Here is a 20,091-nt window from a genome sequence, read left to right as displayed (position 1 = left end):
TTTTAACTTTCCAATTTGAAAGATAGCCAGTGGTTCAAGCATTCTCCAAAACATGTTAAGAAAGAAATAAGGGGAACTGATAATAAAGATTGTTACCAGGAACATTTTGATTGTTTCACTTATCTTTTATTGATAGGGAAATGTTTATTTTACAGCTAAGATAAGCCATAAGAGACCAAATATAATACAATAGTATATGTGAAGTTTCTGAATGTCACATCTGCTCGATCTGTATTGCACAATTATTTCTGTCTTTGTTACTTTTCACATTTGTGTAATTTCTATCTTTTAATATTTGTATGCATGCCTCTTAATTAGTTTTGTCTCTTAACTTTTGCTGTAACAATGTACATTTCCCCTGTGGGACTAATAAAGGTCATCTGATTATTATTCTGTTGAAGAGAAGTGTCACATTGTAACATAACTTGTGGAGTACCTCAGGGGTCTGTGTTGGGTCCAAAGCTGTTCATCATATACATCAACGATATTTGCAGAGTATCAAATATATTGAAACGTATTTTATTTGCAGATGATACTAATATTCTTTGTTCTGGTGACAATTTGAAACAGCTAATGGAGGTAATAACAGCAGAAATGATTAAAGTAAAACATTTGTTTGATAAGAACAAATGATCATTAAATATAAGCAAAACAAAGATTATGCTATTTGGAAAACAAATCCACAGGTGCAATTAATACTAGACAACATAATCATAGAAAGAGTATATGTAAATAAGTTCCTGGGTGTGGTTTTAGACCATAAAATGAGCTGGAAACCTCATATCAATCATGTAAAAGCCAAACTGGCTAAGACTATCGAAACATTGGGGAAAGCAAGACACATTCTGGACTACAAATCATTATATACCCTGTACAATACACTCATATTTCCATATCTGAGTTACTGTGTGGAGATTTGGGGAAACACTTACAAAAGCAACCTACAGTTGTTATGCACAAAAAAGGGCTATAAGAATAATCAATAATGTTGGATATCTTGAACACACTAATTCATTATTCTTGAAGTCACACACACTGAAGTTTACTGATCTGGTTCAATGTAAAACATAAATAATTATGAACATTTGTTGTTGAATATATAAATATTATTATGAATATTGATAAATACTGTATTTTAACAATACGGTATTCTGTTTTTCACTTTTTTTTTTTTAAATCTGTTCGAAATAAAGATTGAAATGAAATGAAAAATAATTGTCTAACTTCATTAACGTTATCTTACATTTCCACAAACGTGCAACATGCTGATGACGCCATAGCACACTGAGAATTCAAGGACTCCGATTGAGTATTCTGTGCACATACACACTCGCACAAACACAATACCCCCAGACATTGCCAGATGGCTGTTACCATGGAGACTAGCTGTGATTGTCTGGCAAACTTGTGCATTGTGCACAAGTTTGCCAGACAATCACCTTGGTTAAACCTGCCACATGCTGGATTTACATTAAGTTATTAGATGCAGTGATATGATGCGTTCCTAACTTTGCGGTTGTGTTTATCTTGCAATCATCTGCTGATATGAAGGGTTGCATTGTGTGAGTATGAAACAAAACTGAAGAGACGCAGAGACAATAAACAAACACCAAAAGAAAGCAGTGAAGGGGTGAGAGGAAGTGTCACTTACACATCATTGAACTCCTCTAAGCTTGTTGCTGGTGTGAAAACATCTAATAGACCGATCACCTGAAGACAAAAAGAGAGATCAAAGGTCAGAAAACATTCACAAAATATATCAGACAGAGATTTTTAATAAAGAAAAAAGCACGTTTTTTTTGTGTTTGATCAACAACATTACCTTATCAGCATGCGTGACTATCAAAAACTGTGTGACATTTTTACTATCTTAGTAAAGTTAGACAACTCAACCTTGAAATTATTCTGTTATTATTCTGCATATCTAAAAAGTGTTTTAATATAGTCAAACAAGCAGACACGTCTTGCCTTGTTACTCCAGTCTCAAGGACTCATGCTAGCTTTTTTACACAGTGACGTACACTAGGTTATCTTCGCAATCTGTTTTGGTTACCAAATCATTTCACATAAATGGAGTAAATAACAACCACTACAGATATGAGTTCAGAGGAAGCAGAGAACCCTCTCTGCTCAAGTTTGTGCATCACACTGACAGAACAGACACGGGTGTTATATGATGTGTCTAAGTGTGAAGGAAAAAAAACTACATTTAAGACACTTGGCACAAAAGGAGTGCGTCTAACTGGAAAACAACACCACCACAACAAGTGTTTTGTAATAGTTTTTAAGTCTGAGTATGTTATATTTGTTTTTATTAGAAAACATTGCAACAGTTTTTGAAATCATGGCATAATTAGTTTTATTTGGTGAAATGCCATTTGCTAGATCTTTTTGTCACAACTGATAAGTGGGTTTTGACAGCATGACAGGCAAACCACAATGATTATGTAAAGGCAAATGTAATAATATAACTACATTTGAATACTGTGTGTGTAACAAACTTGTTTTTAGGAATCAACAGTTACAACTAAGAGAAAGGGAACAAAGACAGGAAACGTATCAGGAGGATAATCGTGTGTGTGTGTGTCTACAGTACACGTATATGCCCCCCTGGAGAGAGGCTGAGGATGGTAGAAACACAGGAGCAGCCCTCCCACACAGGGCACCCTGACACAGCTGATTGGTGGGCTGATGCCACAACAAACAGCTGATTGGTCCACACAGCCATTCCAAAACTGAAACCCGGGGAGTCTCCTGGCAACAGCGTGAGCACAACCAGAATCCACTCTGTGTAAAGCATAGGTAGGTATTAAAATGCTTTGATGATTTAAGAACAAAAAGCACAGCTTTATGCAATCGTCCCTGTTTTGATGAAACAGAACCTGGCATCAACATGGTCATAATATCAAACAGCAATATAACCTTATAAATAAGCTGTCTGGACCACCACCCTCAGATTAAAAAAGGATTTTATTTCATATTGACATATTATAAAAGACGTGTATTTGGACGTGTATTTGGCCCAAACCCCATGTTTTTTCCGAATAAATACACTGAGGTATTTTAACAGTACTTCGCACAATGCAACACTAATTCCCATTCTGCCTAACAACAGTTTTCAAGCTGTACTGGTAGTAAAATAAGACAAGATTCAGGAGAATGTTTCATATGCAGGAGCAATGTCAGATAACGGCTTTCATTTCAACATGTGATCTGCTGTATGTTGCTCTTTAATGGCTGCTGCTGAGTCTTTCAATACTTCTTACAGCTGCAGTTTCCTTTTTTCCTCTATGTGTGTCATGTCAAACTGGATAAAGCCACAGTGAGTGACAAGGGGAACTGAGCTCTCATAACAAGCTATTTACCTATTACAATGGCAAACAGCAAACTATTGAGTCAACTCTTTACAATGCAAATTCCCATTTTCCCCCCGACAAAGACAACATAAATTACCAGTCTAACTCACACACTCAAACACACCGTTCAGCAGTGGATTTCCTCCCACACAGGAGTCCATCACCTGATACATTATAACCACTGCTGTTATGTAACACAAGAGGATACACAATATTTGGTCAGAAATGTAGCATAAAGAAAGTAGGAGCTGCGTTTGTGTTTCGTATGTGGGCAAGTGTCTGCATGCACTGTATCCTACCTGCACAGACAACCAAATCAGGAGGGGGATTCAGGTAAAATTGCATCAGCTGCAACAATAAGAGATTGTAGGAACAGACAGCATAGCGAGTGTGATGTTACTGTAAACGTGTTTGGTGACTCGTCCCTCACAAAGCAGTGCAACACAAGTTACAACACACTCTGACATGCAGGTCTCTTCCAACAGGACCTTCCAAAGACCCCCTTGCTTAGGGCCAGTGTGAGCATGTGTGTTTTTATACCGTCACATGTTAGACTAACAGAAGGAACAACTTTACGCTTCTTAACAAGTTGTTGCTCTTTCATATATCCGCCTATACTTTTTAACACCTGTTGTAGTGGCGCGTTTGCAGAAGAGTCAGCTGGAGGAGGGGAGAGGCGTCAGGTGGCACATCCGCCTCTGCTCTATAGTTCACAGAGTGGATGTCTGTTTATTGATGAATGCATGTACAGGAGGGACTTAGCCAAATGCATGCCATATATGTATGTATAGTATACCATGTGTACACAAGTGCTGTACAGGAGAGTGCAAAGCACCATTCAATTCTACATCAACATTCAAATGCTGGGCAACATTTCATTTCCCATGTCTATTCATCCTGTTCAAACCAAGTGTTTCTGAAGATTGGGCAACCCTTTTATTTGATGTTAATATTGTATATATTATACAGATTACAATGGTGGCTGCTTAGAACTACTTTCTAACTAAAACTTTCCTCACATAATGAAACACACGCAACTGTCGGTCTAGCAGCAATCCAACAGAACCATACATTACATAAATACATCCTCAATATTCAAAGTGAGGATTTATTTTAGGGTGATGGCATCATAAAATATAATAGAGATAATTTAACTTCCATTTGAAAACCTTAACACAAACTGGAACCTTTCTGATAGCTCAATTATCTATTTTACACCTATATTTCGACACCACCTTGCAGAAACATGTTGAGCCATTCAAGGTGTTTCCCAGCTTTGGGATCACTCAACTCCTATGTCACGTTGGATATATAGCGACAATCCTAAGGGCAGATCTAAATGAGCTCCGGGAATCGTTGTAAGCTACAAATAAACACAGATAAAGACAGCAGTGGTAATAGTGCCTTGCTTCTGCACGTTAGAACTCACCATGCAAACCTTGTGTGCACACATATGCAATCCTTGCTTAAGAGCTTATCTACAGAACAATGCATATCCACACAGCAGTCAGGCTCGGGCCAGAGGTTGGAGTCAGGGTGATGGAGGTAAACGGTGGGTGTGTTGCAGGGCACTTACATTCTCGTGCTTCATGTGTTTGAGCAGCCGCAGCTCTCTGTAGGTTCTCTTTGCGTGGATGATGGACTGGAAGGGTCTGGACAACTTCTTCACTGCAATTTTCTGGCATGTCTTCAGGTCATACACCGAACTGAAAGACACAATGTTTGAAACGGATAACACCTTAATTATAAAAAGTACAAATATTGCAAAACTCCATTACACCATGTTTATTACTGTCATATCAAAATCATAAACATTTCCCTTTAATAACTGGAAATGAGACTGCGTAGTGGCCTTCATTTCAACAAAGCAAATAATTACATAACACAGCTGTTGGCTTGGTTTTGCTTCTCATTATATTCTGCAGCCTTAGGCTGCATGGAGGGAAATTACTGAATGTGCTGCTTTGAGTACAACACAAGTGTGAAAAAACCCACTGATTGATAACTGAAAAAATGATTAAATGAAAAGTAAATCAATGATTATTTTTGTTTAAAAAAACAAAATAACTTAACAAAACAAATGCAACAGCTGATTTGTGTAGTTCACCCAAATCAGCACCTGCCCTGCGATTCGTCGGAAACGTTCCCATGTTAGTGTGCATGGCTTCATTTAGACATTCATTATTGTGTTTGTTTTATTGATATGATGTAACATCCTTGTGGAGGCAGTGTACGAGAAGAAGAGAACAGGTGGGACAAAAAGAACAGACAAAGTAGTGTTACAAAAAGCTATCAGTGAAATGTGCTCCGTTTCCATTGCTATAAAAGTATCACTGTTACTTAAACTCTGGAATGTAATCATCGGATCGATGGTAATCGGTCTTTTGCCAGGGTGCAGGATCGACGTTCTGTACAAATCAACACACTTTGTGTAGATGATGGAAAGAGAGGCAGGTGGGCTCAGCTTCCTCAAGAAGCGTGACATTGCTGCATTTCCTGAACACAACCCACTAACAATAAACCACATTCCTTCCAGGTCAATCACTGAGGCTGCCTCACAAATGGATGATTGCAAGATCAGTCAGAAGAAAACGTCTTCAGTTTGTGCAGAAACGTACCGTTTCCTCTTCTTGTGGTCTCACAAGGAGGGGAGCAGGAAATGAAACTGAGTTGTTTGCTTTGTTTTACACAAAAGTACCGTTGCAATGACTAACTACACAAAACACATCCAGAGGACCGTCAGGGAGTGGTTCAAACTCATTCGTATACAGTAAGTGCAATACATAACATTGTAACACTGGTCCAGTCTCAGCTGCACTGTGGCCTTCCAGTTAAAGATTTGATCCCAAGGCCATGTCAACACTATGCGTTACGGAAAGAGATGACTCATTTTATTCTGGACAAATTGCCAAAGCTGATCGAGAGATTTGAACTTTTGAACTCTCCACCGCACTTGACTGGGAATTCAACCTACTTGTGTGCAACATCACCAATAGCAGCATTAAAAGTAAATCTGAGTTGGTCTGCATTCATAATAAGAACATTAAGATAAGGAGTGTTTCTTCCATTAAATCAGAGATAATCTCCCACACCCTCTGTACTCTATGTCCCAGTCTTCCAGAACAACTGGTATATGTGTCACTTGAGAGAGCAAACCCACACTCAGTACACACGCAATAACCCAAAGCTAAATGACAACACACGCAAGCTGTCTTTAAGAACTGCTGCTAATTTGCAGGACAAACAAGACCGTACCAAGCAAGCACACCTCATCCAATTAGTCTGCAATAAATGGAAGTGCAATAACATAATGGCCATAAACGTGTGGGCTGTAAAAGGCGCAGCATTATGAGAGCGGGATCACGGGGAAGGGGTGATCGTCAGCAGTGTGTTGACTAACATACAGGCAAATGTCCACATGAAATGACTTTTAGACATGTCTAAGTTAAGTGTGATGTCCTTCCTATTCCCATCAACTCACTTTACTTCAGAAATACAGTTCACAAGAGACGAAAAGATAAAGGCTAGTGAACCGTTTAACAATATAGAGATAACTCTTAGCAAAAAACATCTACACCAGAGACACCAAAACAAAACAGTGATGCATTTCTAGGCAGCTAAAATGTAATTCAATTGTGCAAATCTGCAAAATAGGAACATTGCTTACTAGAGTCTTGCTGTGCAGACACACACATTACGAGCCTCATGGGTTCATTTTGAGTCATTATAATTCACATCAGTGTAACCGTAAGCAACCTGCTCTATATCTCACGTGTCATCTGAAATGTAGCAAGCATCTTGACACGGGAAATACTTGTGTATTAATCCTCTGTACATCTAGCTAATAAACTATTCTTTCATCTTTTAATCTAATGTCAAAGTCAGTATTGGAAACATATACTGACGCCTCTCACAAAATATCTGCATTTTGAAATAAATAATGGTGAGATTAACAAAATCACAACCAGTTTTACAAGATGTATCTACTTAGCCATGATTGACTAACCCCATCAGTGGGTCAATAGTCAAAAGCAGCACAACGTGCTTGATCCTATGCCACCTTGATTGCTGATTGTTAAGAGAAAAAATAAATCATACAAATACTCTTTCATCATGGAAAACACACGAGCAGGTAAATGTAGTCATTAAGGCTGCTTGTTTCTTTATGGTTATGACAGGAACTAACATGCCAGATATGACCGTCAATTACACCATTGTGGACTTTTAGCAACATAACAACTGGGGAGGATGATAAAACGATTTTAATGAGCAGGTTTTAAAATATGTTTCATGTTCATGTCAGGGCCCATGTCATGCTTTTCTGGTTATTACCTGTCCCCTTGTGTTATGTGGCTTTGTCTGCATGTAAACGGTCTGCAGAGTCACAAACCCTCAAAGTACACCCTGTAGCGAGTTAAACTCACACAGAAAAGACCTGTCTTTGCTGCCCCAGAACGCCTCGTTGGAGATTTCTCTTTTTCCATTTGTTTCTGCCAAAATGGACCAATCCGCGGAGCTCCTCACACACCAGGACCTTTAGTGTACATGTTCAACTAACAGGGAGTCTTGACTTGCATAGAGCTCCCTGGTTGGTAATAGACAAGTTGGGATCACGGAGAAATGCACTCCACAGACCCATTCTGACAGCGTTTATAAACCTTTTTCTTACTCAATATCAAGCCACACTTGTTGTTTTTACTTCGGCTGTGAGTGTTTGTGTGTGCTCAGGGTGAGTTTCGCGCTGTATCGCCGACCAGGAAACCACACCAGTAAGCCAGATAATTGAGCAGTGAGCCTCGCAACGTCCCGACCAATCAGAGCACACTGGGGGGGGGGGGGGGGGGGGCGAGCTCCAACAAGCAGTTTAGGACAGAGAGTGAATACCGGTGAATACACATACTTTACAGAGATGCTGTATGAGAAACCAATGCGAGTTTGGAAAATTGCACAGTATAAATCTATTTTAATATACCTCAATTATGATCAGTAGAAATGACCATGACATGGGCCCTTTAAGTATCAGTTTCATGTCAACATTTAGCTTGCCTGTAGCTATCATCAGATCTAGCTATCATGATGCACCTTAATCCTCAACAGTAAACACTTTTATGCACAAGATGATTGAAGGCACAATGTTTTCAATATAGCTTGATTTCACCTGTTCCACTTAGATACTATTATAAACAGGTCCAAAGGATTGAATGCTTATCTTTTATCAATGCACACCAACAAGCATTTCATATATATATATATAAAGAACACCATTATGGCAGTATTTCACATAATCCAGTTTGATTATATGTCTTATACTGTATTTCCAATCCGCTGTGCTATATCTATCAATCCAGCGGTGCTGATGAAAGAAAACCACTCAACTACTATCCTTCCTCCACCTCCCAGATGAACTGGTTTAGCTTCTTCTTCTTTTTTAAACAAAAGGCTACTTAAAAAAGAATAAGACTCGAAGTGTGTCCACCCACAAGTGTTTGTGAAGTGTAAACTCTGACAGAACAATTCATTACTGCATAACATCATTTTGAATACATATTATTTAGTATCAAGATTCAGTAATAAGTATAAGTAATAGCTATGAAGCTACCAATCTACAAAAACGCTGAAATTGTCTATTTTATTCAGTTCAATTGCAAAAATGTTATCTTACGTTATCTCCGTACCCAAGATGTCTGCAAGCCAAAATGTGTTGGGGCTCTAATAACACACAGTCACGGAAAAGTTTCACTCTCCTGACACCACAGATGCTTTCAGTCATGCACGTCACATGACTAACTGCTGGAGCTTAAAGTCATGTCAAATTGCTGGTTTTAATGTTAAGCCGTGTTTGTTTGGAAATCTGACAAGTCAGTGCACACTTCTCTGGAGGTAAAAACCAAGTCAGTCAGCCAGACCTTGAATACCACAATATTGCACCTTCTCACCACATTATCTTCATCCTACAACCTTTCATCATCAGCAAAATACCCAATGCTGCATACAGACTCTTTTTAATATGTCAAAGTGAACAGGCTTCAATCTTTTTCGGGCATAAAGGTCGTAAGCACTTCTTTGAAAGCCGACAAAATAAACATTTAGGGGACACGATTATGGTGCATTTGAGAATGAGACATTTGAGTACAGACGCTACAAGCAAGGGACACGGATTCACCACAGCACCTTTAGCTGGGGCTGTGCACAGAAAACCTTTCAAGTAACTTATTTTCCAAAGCTGTTGTCTAGGAAAATCAATAGCAGTTTTTGAAATGTCAGTGTTATGAATGTCTGAGAGAAAGCATAAAAACATGAAGTTCCTACATTCCTGATTTCTGTGATTCTTATAAAGAAAACAGTGTTATTGCGGCATGCAGTGATTACTTCTCTATTTATACTTTGTTCCACTTTTCTTTGAAAATAAAATGCTTAATACTGTTACCATGTTTTTTTACTGACTTGTGCATATTCTAATGCCTCGGTATTAAATTATGTTTATGAATTCATCCAAGCCTAAAATATTTAGATTTTTTTTTTGTTTTTAGCCATGATTCACTTCCCTGCAGCGGGCTGGAAATGAATGATTAAATATGCATATCTGCCCTCATTGCCCTGTGAGCCTGAAGGGGTTTTTCATCTCTGCTGAGAAATCTAGACTGAACAACACGAGGAACTCAGAACACAGTCCATACCGTAAACCCAGCCAGCGGCATTCACTGTAAACACTTTGTTTCCACACTAACCCTTGATCACATCCAAGTCTGACATTTAGAAAATGGAACAAAGGTCAGAAATAAGGAAAAGGGGGTCCTCTATCTTTTCTTAGAAGTCTCTTGTATCTGAGTGACAGTATAAAGACTTCACATAGTACATGCTTTAAATATTTAAAATAAGGTAAGAGTCCGAGTGAAGAGCCTGGGGAACGGCATGGCAGCAACAACAAAGGCTCTGCTGGCTGAGCAGATGAAAGCGTGTCCAACCGGCTAACAGTAGGGTCTGGTTGTTTATTTATACATTTCAGATAACTTAAAAATGATATTAATGCCACCCTGCTGTTTGGACCACTTCACCTGCAGAATTCATTGTGGTTGTAATATTCAAAAGGCCTTGTGATCATATGATGTTGCTAAGAGATAGACTGATAACTCCTTGACCTGGTCGGGGATGAAATACAGAAAACACAGAGGAATGTAGCTGCAGGTGACAGGAAGAAAGATACACTTGGCCTTTCTTCTAGGGTTACTTAGGACTACGAAGATCTTTGGGAAATCTACACATTTGGTGAGGCAGTTAAGCTCAATGGTCATGATGAAGGTCACTTTCTTGGATATTTTTTTCATGTTGAAAGGTTAACTGCATTCATTTAAAAAGATTAACAATATCTGTCTGTATGAAAATAATTCAATCAAAGTGTAATTTACAGATCAGTAAAAATGAAGAGGGGAAACAGTTCATTGACGACCGAAAATGTATGTTAATAAAAGACGTTCTGAGAGCTAATCAGTCTCTATGTCACATTCTGAAAGGGCAAATATTAGATTTTCTTATATAAATGCATGTTATTAACACAAATCGCAGTATTTAGTCTCAAATGCATTTCCATAATGAAGACACTGCATACATTCATCATGCCTTGCATGTGCAAAAACAGATCAAGGCCAATACAGTGACTGTTCAAATTGGGGGGGGAAAAGGTAATGTTATACACTTATTCATTTCTAAAAACTGCTAAAACCTTACATACTCAAAAGTAGAGTGTGTGAAAGAAGGGTCAAAACGAACAGTAAAAGTTAAAATGACGGCACCATGCCATCTATGACTTTGTGATGACTAAAAGTCGCAGCTGAGGCCACTACCTAACCTCGGGACTGTGAGTCATGGGTGTTCCACAACGGGAGAAAGGGTGACATCATTCTAGAGTCATCACCGTCGCCGGATCCTATAGAAAGCTCTGCGTGTGCACGAGGGGGCCTACTTTCTGAAAACCACGTGACCTTCTGGTACTCTGCAGGCTGCACCCTATTGGGAAATGCATAATGCATGCTATGTGTGTTTAGTATCAGGTTGTTCGTGCAGGATTACAATTGTATTGTAGTGGGAGGCGATCATTTCGCTAGGTGTTGGTTTTCCCCTCTAGGCAGAGGAGCACAGATTGTGTTTGACGAGGAGGCACCCCTTTGGCATGATGCAAGCGTGGACATGCCACTGAACATCAGCCTTCTTTCTAAAACACAGACAAACCATCAAAAATCTGCACGTTTAACACTCTGTAGTAGCCTACAACTTCATCCTGGTGCTGTCAATTTGCTTCCTGGACGTAAACGCTATATGTTTACAGAACAGGAGTAAGTAGAAGAGCAGAGCAAGAATGTGCACACAAACAAATATAATCCCCACCCTCCGAAGAGAAGCGAGCCAACCCGAAGCGTGCACAATGTGTCATCGGTTCGTAACAGCCCAAGTATGAAAATGTAAACAAACGGCACAAGTGATAGTTTCCCTTACATCCACCAGCACCCTTCACAGGTAGATCTGCAGCCCGTAATGAGGTTAACTGGGGAGGGCCTCTGTGGGTGGTGGGAAGCCGTTGTGCAATCGTTCAGTGTGCTGTGTACTCTGTGCTGCAACAACTGCTTACCATACGGACCCGTAAGCTCCGGAGCCGACGGGAGATAAGTTCTGGTACCGCTCCGGGACCTCCCACACGGTTTTGTTGAGCTCCTGTCGGTAGAAAGTGGGTCTCTCCTTCTGCGACATTCCTGCGGATTTACCAGCCGCGCAGCGACAAAACAAGCCAGCGGAAACTTCTGCCCTCTCTCCTCTCCTCCCCGTGAGTGGCACGACGTGGTGTGGTGCTGCTCCCTGATAAAAAAAACTAAAAACTGAGACGGTACCCTTTCACATAAGAAAAACTTCCGCCACCCAGTCCTGCAGATTCGGTGCAGTTGTGCAAAGCAAATCCCCACGTCGGGGCTCTTTGAGACAACTTCCTCTGCTAAACGGGCTCTTGGGTCAGGAAGCTCGGTCTGGACTATTTTTCGCTGAATTTTTCGCACTGTTCTAGACACATGAACGCGAACGTCACTTCGTCACTGCGCGCTCCCGGTATTAATTATTTTCTCGCGAGAACTGAGACACAGTTGAGAAACAAGGGGATATCCCTGTTGAGGACATTATAGGGAAACTCTCTCTATTTGTGGACACTGAACATATCAAATATTTTTAAATATACTGAAGATATAATGACGTTGACCTAATATAATTACACCAGTGTTATCAGCTAATAATGTCTTCATAAAACAATGGAGCATTAATGCATACAAATATACAAAATATTGCTTTCAATATTAACCCCCAATTAACTATTTATTTATTACAACTAAGTGAAAGTTCATTTGTAGTTGCTGATCAACAAATACAATACTTTAACACAAAAATAAAACAAATGTTACATTTGTCTCAGTGGACTTCACAGTTTGTACAGAATATCAGTATGACAATACGACACCCTCTGTCCTTAGACCCTCACATCGTACAAAGGAAACACTTCCGGAGAAAACGCACAGTTTAAAGGGAAAAATGGGAGAAACCTCAGGGAGAGCAACAGAGGAGGGATCCCTCTCCCAGGACGGACAGACGTGCAATAGATGCCGTGTGTAAATGATGAAACTTATAGATGAATGGCTGATTTATTCTGGTTTATTTCAGTTTGGTTTCTGGTTTCTTTCAGTTTTAAGGTCCTGGTATTGTGCTTAATAAAATAAATTATCTAAGAAAATGTCAACTCTAAACAATGACATTGAACATTTCCAGAGCTTAGATATAATACACTTTCCAAAGCACTAAAGTCACTGGAATTATAAATCTGCTGACAGCAGCAGGTTGTCCTCAGACAAAAAAGTGTGGATCAACTGCACTATTGGCAAAAGCCAGAGGGTTGATTTGGTGAGTTGGGAGACACTGCATATACTGTTCCTTGTGTGCTTCTTCTTTCAGTTTTTCAGAAACAAAAAACGTTGGTTTTAAAGTACAGCATGTGGGAAAATAAAACCACTGTGATAGAACGTTTTATTGCCTTTATTGACAAAGAAATTGTTGTACTATTGTGCTGGATTTATAAGGGACAGCCCAACCTGAGATTAGACTGTTGAACATGAAATCAATGACAATAAATGGCTTTAATAATAACTAAATTAGTGACCAGGAGTGACTCGATGTTAGTGTGACATGACAGTTTATCTCCTGAGACGGAAAAAATAATGTCGGATGAATTGCACAAATCCAAAGTAAAAATCTGATGCAGATCTATCCACTGTAAAACGAATATACTCAAGTCTGTAATTCCTGTCAAAGCTGGTTCAACTAAATATTAGCCAAAAAGATGAGTAACTCTAAATTAAATATACTTTGTTTCAGAATTGTACTTCATTTTCATTTATTATGGATTTTATAATATATTATATATTAGGGAACAAACAAACATTACACACAATTGATTTGAATCAATAAATCATGAACAAACTCCTGAATGTCACTGAAGATGACTTTTGTCTAAAAAAAAAACACACACACACAGAAATGATCAGATTATTGTTTTACTCAAAATTGCATTGCTTCCCCTCCAAAGACAGTTTCTTCTTTTAAAAAATATAAAATAATGTGGCAGAATTAAACTCAGAATAAAAGTATCTAATTAAAAGGGTACAAAAAGCACCATCTCCATTCAGATCTTCTGTTAAGTCTGATTTAACTTTCCAATTTCATAAATGTTATTATATGCCTCTTTCAAAGTTATGCTTCTATCTGTGATACTCTACAGTTGTGTTACATATCTTAGTTTCATTTGACAAAATGTTATCTATTGATAGGTTAAAGTAAATATAACATACACCTGTGCAAAATGTGTATTTCAAACCAAAAACAAAGCTTAAGAGATGCCAGCACTGTTCTGAAAAAAATTAAAATAAAGGAAATTAAGAAACTGAAATATAATGTGTACCTAAGAAAATCTTTATATATTAGCTTTGTTTATGTTCCCCTCCACCCTTGACACAAGAGGTGATACAGAAAATAAAACAGCACAGCTGGGAGCAAGCACAGTAGATCGTGATTAGTTCTCTGGCAAATCTCGATAGGTCATATATTTTTCCAAGTATATACAGCTAGACCCATTTTATGTTGTATACAGGTATAACATATAATGAACACACTGCCCTTCCATCTTCTGCATCCTTCAATATAAATATTCATGGGGTGTGGATGGAGACAACCAACAGTGTTACCCAACGATGATGATGCAAAGGGACCCAACTGGCTCTTTCTCCTCTGTGATAACTGTGGAGTAGATTCCGGATGCCCATCATGTCTGTAGTGCACACACATTATCAAGGAAGCGGTTAAGTACCCAGTCACCAGAAGGGGGCAGCACTAGCTAGTCTTTCCCTTGGGGTCAACAGGGCCAATGGGGTTTCATGGCCATGTAATCCAAGAGATGTCCCACAACCGGGATTAGCACATGGCCAGAGTGTTGAGTCCATCCCCAGCCTGCACCCGTCTGTGTCCTTTCCAGTCCATTCAGACTCTATCATTTCAAGAAGACAATGTAGAAGGCCATGGTCAAACAGGAAATAGCCACAGCAATATGCAGCCGCGTCCCGATTATCGCAGCTGGGAAGAGAGATGGAGGAAAATTACATGAAAACTTTGAACATACAGAACCAGTAGAATATAGTTTACCATGAGAACATGTAGAACTCTTGGATGAGGCGTTATCATAAGTGAGTGAGTTTAACATTACACTGCCGTCTGGAAATATTTGGGCAGTGACACATCCTCTGTTGTTTTGACTACATACGATAGAACAATACATTTAAAATTAAACTCCGATTACGATTTTTTCTGACATTGATATTAAAGGGCTTTTACCTCTACATATATATATATCTCTGTAGTACTGTAGTGGACATTTTGTTAACATGCATCTCCTATTAATCTTTTGAGCTACTCTATCAATCCCTGATGTACTGTACAGAGGACATCCTGGTCTTTCCAGTGATATGTCATTGGTTAAAATTGCATGCTGGGAAGTTCCTCTTTCTTTTCAACCAAAATGGCTGGCATACCAAAAACAAAATGTTATAGAAGCAGGAGGAGAAGTCAAATATTGTTGAATAATTGTCATTTTTACATAATTATATGTTCTTGTTTATTAACATGTGAGGAACTAAATAATTAGTTCTGAAAGCAATTAAATAATTCAAGTTTTCAAATAACAGCTCTTTTATAAATGTCCATTCTAGTGGACGTCAGGACCATCTTCATGGACTTTATGACTCAATATTGTTGCAGGAGACGGAACTGAAGCAGACATTTTCTGTACCAGATAGTTCAGGGAGATTAAGATTTTGAGCTCTCAGATGATGAGAGAGATGAGGCTTTCACACCTTGGATAGAAGAGGGTCAAGAAAAAGGGGGGGAAAGATGCAGGAGGCTCCATGAGCGCACAGATACAGATAGAGAGACAGATAGGGACGAGTTGGAAAGACATGGCCCCCTGTGGGCCAAGAGTAGCACGTATGTCTTATTGTTGTTTTTATTTTAAGTGGAGCCATGACAAATGAGAATTGCCTCAGGAATGCAAGCTTTGTTTCTATGAGCAGGTCAAATGGAGACAACATCCATAAAACTAGTCAAGATGACCCTACAGCCCGTGCTGACTGGAGTCAATGAGGTACTTTTCCACTACATTGACTACAAAGTCTTTGAAGATCTGGAAAGATTAGTTAGAACTAGTTTTTTAGTGACCAAATAAACAGCAATGTTCAGATCAATTACTTATTCATGTTTTAAATAAAGGTGAATGTATTATTGTATTAATATCACTCTATAACCATAATACGTTACATAGTCTATCTATTAATTTTGGCTGTCTTTTCAAACTAAAATAGTCCCGACGTCCTCTACAGTGGACATACTGTAACATTTAAAAATTAAATTAAATTCAAAAAGTCTAAATTGCAAGATGTTTTTTTTAACTCTAAATAGGTAGGAAATCACAAAAAAAGGAAATTGGAAGACACTTGTTTTCCTCGGGTCCCAGGAGGATAGGGCTTTACACAATGCATCCAAACTCTCAAAATAGATGCAGGGTTTCCCACATATAGACTATACTTGGGCGGGCCGCCCAGGTATATTAACGGCCGCCCAAGTATTTTTCGCGACCCATTTAGTTGTTTTTTTTTTATACTTTTTTTTTTTTTTTTTTATTCGTCCGTGACCACGACGCCATCTGGGATCGATTAACTTGTGGAGAATGATCCCTCGCTCTACGCCTCCTGTACCCAGCCCCGGACTGGCCATCGGCAGGACCGGGGAGTTTCCCAATGGCCTGGCCTGTTAAGTGGCCTGCCTCACACAGGGTGACTGGCTGTCTACATCATGTGGTCTGCCTCACACAGGGTGACTGGCTGTCTACATCATGTGGCCTGCCGACATGTCATACAGATCATAAATTAAAACCCTTGATTGGTCTCCGTGTTTCATTCAAGCTCGGGATAACCTCAGCTCAGGTGAGGTAAAGGACTATTAAGATAGTTAACTTAGGCTGCGGCCACACGAGGACGAATTTGGTCGTTTGCGTTACTGTTTAGTGTCATATAGACCGTTCGGCCACACGAGGACGACCGAATACGGCACTAAACGACTGAGGAAACGATAACGGGTCCCAAGGTGGATAGAAAGGCATACGCAACTCTCTGCGGGGTCAAACGGCTCCGTGTGTGCGCCCTATCCGAACATTTTCAGATCACTGATAGTGATTGCGCAATAGCCTCGCCTCTTCTGCTCACCTCCGCTTACCCCGCGCCATTACTGAAGTGTTTCGCCACCAACAACAACAACAATGGCAGATCGCAGAGTTGCTATCGTGCTCCGGACGCTATTGACCATGCTACAGTTGTTTGTGCAACATCTACAGCAATAATGATGAGGCAATAGCCCCGCCTCTCCCGACCTCTGCTGCTCACCCCGCGTCAAAGTAAACTGCACCCTGAATTCAGATTATTTATCTTTCTCTCGATATGGACCTAAACGCGAGTGAAGTCTAATCTGACAGGACGGAGACACGCAGCTCTGCTCACCTGCAGCTCCTCCCGCTGCAGCAAAACACACACTTCAAGTCAGATCATCACCCTTAGCTATTTTAATTACCTCTCAAACTCCCTAAACTAGTTATAAATATGTTTATTTTTACTGTCGGCCGGGTCACTCATTACTGGATCAGCTGCTGCATGAGACAGACACTGACGCTGTCCGAAGAGAGGGAGGAAAAAGAGAGGCTCCGTGTATTTTATTATTATATTATATAGAGTCGTTATTCATTTGTTTTAAAGCTCAATAAATAACAAAGAAGACATTTGCCTGGCACTTTTATAATTTTGTCCGGAAGATTTAAACTTTAATACACGTTGACTGGCGAAAAACTCTGCCCGGTTCACTCGGCCCCCACCGCGGAGAATAAACAGAAGGGCAACCATGACAACCATGCTTCTTCGCTGCTTTTGTGGAGGAAGTTACAGCGCCACGTACAGGCTCCTGCATATGTACTGCAGCTTCTCCAGTAGTTGGAGCTAAACGGAGCGGTCTCGTGTGGGCAGACACTATCCGGATAACTATTGCGTGTGGACGGAAGCTTGTTTGCGATTGCGTTTGCGTTAATCCTATGCATTTAGCCGTTTTCGTCCTCGTGTGGCCGCAGCCTAAGTTCTCACTGGGTCACAAACGGTTTGGTCACCATTTATGTAAACATTTGAGGGTGTCAGTGTGTTTTCATATTGGATATGTTATTGGTTATGGCCCTGATTTTATGATTATTGAAATGTATACAGTTCTGCTTCATATAGGTGTTCCCATATATCTAATCTCTTTATTTTCCCCTAAAAATGCACCAGATTGATGCATTCAACTCCAACATTAAAAAAAAAAAATCTTACCGGGGGAGCATGCCCCCGCACCCCCCTAGAGGATTTGAGGTCCACCCCCACTTAAAATCACATGGATAGGTTCCTAAATACATTTACCATTTTTTTTTTTAAAGAGTAACTCATGTCCATATGTTTATTTGTGGGTAGTAGATTTAAATTATAGGGCTATCACTATGGACCCTGCCTGTACCTGTTCGCTCTGCCATCGTGTGAAGGGTCTGCTAACAAGCGACCAACAGAAAGATTAATGTTGTTGCAAATCACCTCAACCCCCTCACCTCAAGTTTGTGCACAGATGGAAGGCTGACAGGCAGGTAGGCCATCCAGTTATTTTAGCCGGGCCGGCTAAAATGATTGGTCGTGCTTTTTACAGTACTACGGCTTCCACAGATGACATTTTTTAATGGATTTTTTGTCAAAGCACTTAAGATATTCATTGCTATCGGGATGTTAAGAGCATTCCATGGAATATAACAAAAAGTGTATCTCAAGCCGGTTTCTCAAACTTACCTACCCCACCTTTAAGTTAAAGAATGACCTCTCTAGTGTTAGGTGTTACGAGAAGGAGATTTTGTGTAAAAAGCACAGGTATGTATTGAATCAGAAAATGTGAATTCAATATATCTACCTTTGTAGAAGACGCCCCAAACTCCTTTCTTCTCTGACAGCAGCCAGTTGTTGATGCGAGGCACCTTTTTGAGGTATGCACAAGTGCATATGAGCATCAGCCCAAACACCAGGATACCATCGAGGGAGTACACTATGAAAGAAGGGGAAGGTAATATCAATCAATCAATTTTATTATATATATGGTCTTACCTGCCAGTTATCTGAAAGCATTAGCTATTCAATTATTAATTCACACAGTACAGAACTAAATATGATCGTTTGTTAATCTTAAACCGACTATAGAAATAGTCGCAAATTAATTTAATAGTTGAATGATAAATAACTTTTTAAAATAATAAAAACAGTAACATTATAAACCCTGTATGGATATTGATGTTCCCGTTACAGCTAGATTAAAACGAAACAACCTGTGTTGTTGCCTCTGTTGTGCAGTTGCTTGCAAATGCAGCAACAATGTCGTGTAACCACATTAGAGGTGGACGAGAACAAAAAAAAGGTGGATTTTTCAAACACGGTAACATGTTTTCTTGCAATTTACGATTATTGTTGTGGTCTAGCTATCAGGACCTTAGCATTATCAACCAAACCCATCCGTTAGTCAAAGCTAGTTGGCTAGAAGACTTGTAGCCTGACACAAAATACAGTGTTCCCAATATAAGATGTATTTGGACCATAGATTTTCATCTTGGATTGCAATGCAGCGCATTGGATCTGTTATTGTCATAAACATGTATATATTATGTACATAATAACTGTGTTGCTGCCCAGGGCCACGTCTACAGATAACCTAGCTTCTGAGTTAGCATTCCGTCCAAGAAGTAGCTAGCATAACTTATTCGCTAGTTACACACCGTAAACCTACCATTTGTCATGTTGGCAGTTTGGTCGTTGATGGTTTATTATGACTGTTTCTTCATTCAAATTAGCAATCCATCATGTAATGTAAATTGGAGAAATAATGCAGTCCACTTCGCTTCGCAGTCACTCGGTTGACATTTCCGGTTTCAGTGGCTTACCTCTTCTTCTTCTTCTTTTTTTTGATTGTTGTTGTGGAGCTTGTATTACTGCCATCTATTGAAATTCACGAGTTATAGCTCCCTGAGCCACAACCTGGCGTTGAAATATTTGAATCATTCACT

At 39.5% G+C, this 20,091-nt stretch overlaps 2 protein-coding genes across 5 annotated transcripts in view; both read right to left on the bottom strand.

The window, feature by feature from the left end:
• The window catches only part of mapk14b (mitogen-activated protein kinase 14b), a 21,696-nt gene extending 9,298 nt beyond the window's left edge, over positions 1–12,398 (bottom strand). For all 4 annotated transcript variants that reach the window (XM_034082712.2, XM_034082714.2, XM_034082713.2 and 1 more), the window contains exons 1-3: positions 11,980–12,398; positions 4,933–5,062; positions 1,652–1,710 (exon numbers count right to left, since the gene is read on the bottom strand). In XM_034082712.2, coding sequence (XP_033938603.1) covers positions 1,652–1,710; positions 4,933–5,062; positions 11,980–12,098 — 308 coding nt within the window. In that variant the 5' untranslated portion in view covers positions 12,099–12,398. The remainder of the gene's footprint in view (positions 1–1,651; positions 1,711–4,932; positions 5,063–11,979) is intronic.
• A 1,522-nt stretch (positions 12,399–13,920) lies between these two features.
• tmem167b (transmembrane protein 167B) lies at positions 13,921–19,981 on the bottom strand. The gene is made up of 3 exons (XM_034083811.2): positions 19,815–19,981; positions 18,951–19,082; positions 13,921–15,008 (listed from the first exon to the last, which is right to left on the bottom strand). The coding sequence occupies exons 1-3, from the start codon at positions 19,822–19,824 to the stop codon at positions 14,926–14,928; spliced, it is 225 nt and encodes a 74-aa protein (XP_033939702.1). The 5' UTR covers positions 19,825–19,981; the 3' UTR covers positions 13,921–14,925.
• Between the last annotated feature and the right edge of the window lie 110 nt (positions 19,982–20,091).

Source organism: Pseudochaenichthys georgianus, chromosome 5, assembly GCF_902827115.2.
Source record: "Pseudochaenichthys georgianus chromosome 5, fPseGeo1.2, whole genome shotgun sequence".
In the NCBI taxonomy this organism is placed as follows: domain Eukaryota; kingdom Metazoa; phylum Chordata; class Actinopteri; order Perciformes; family Channichthyidae; genus Pseudochaenichthys; species Pseudochaenichthys georgianus.
This window is presented reverse-complemented; position numbering and strand designations above follow the sequence as displayed.

What these genes read in the sequence shown, in the direction of transcription:
- tmem167b (XM_034083811.2), bottom strand. An exon ending in TTGGGGCGTCTTCTACAAAG is followed by an intron (nt 15,009 to 18,950) that starts GTAGATATATTG and finishes CTCTCTTCCCAG; the next exon opens with CTGCGATAATCGGGACGCGG.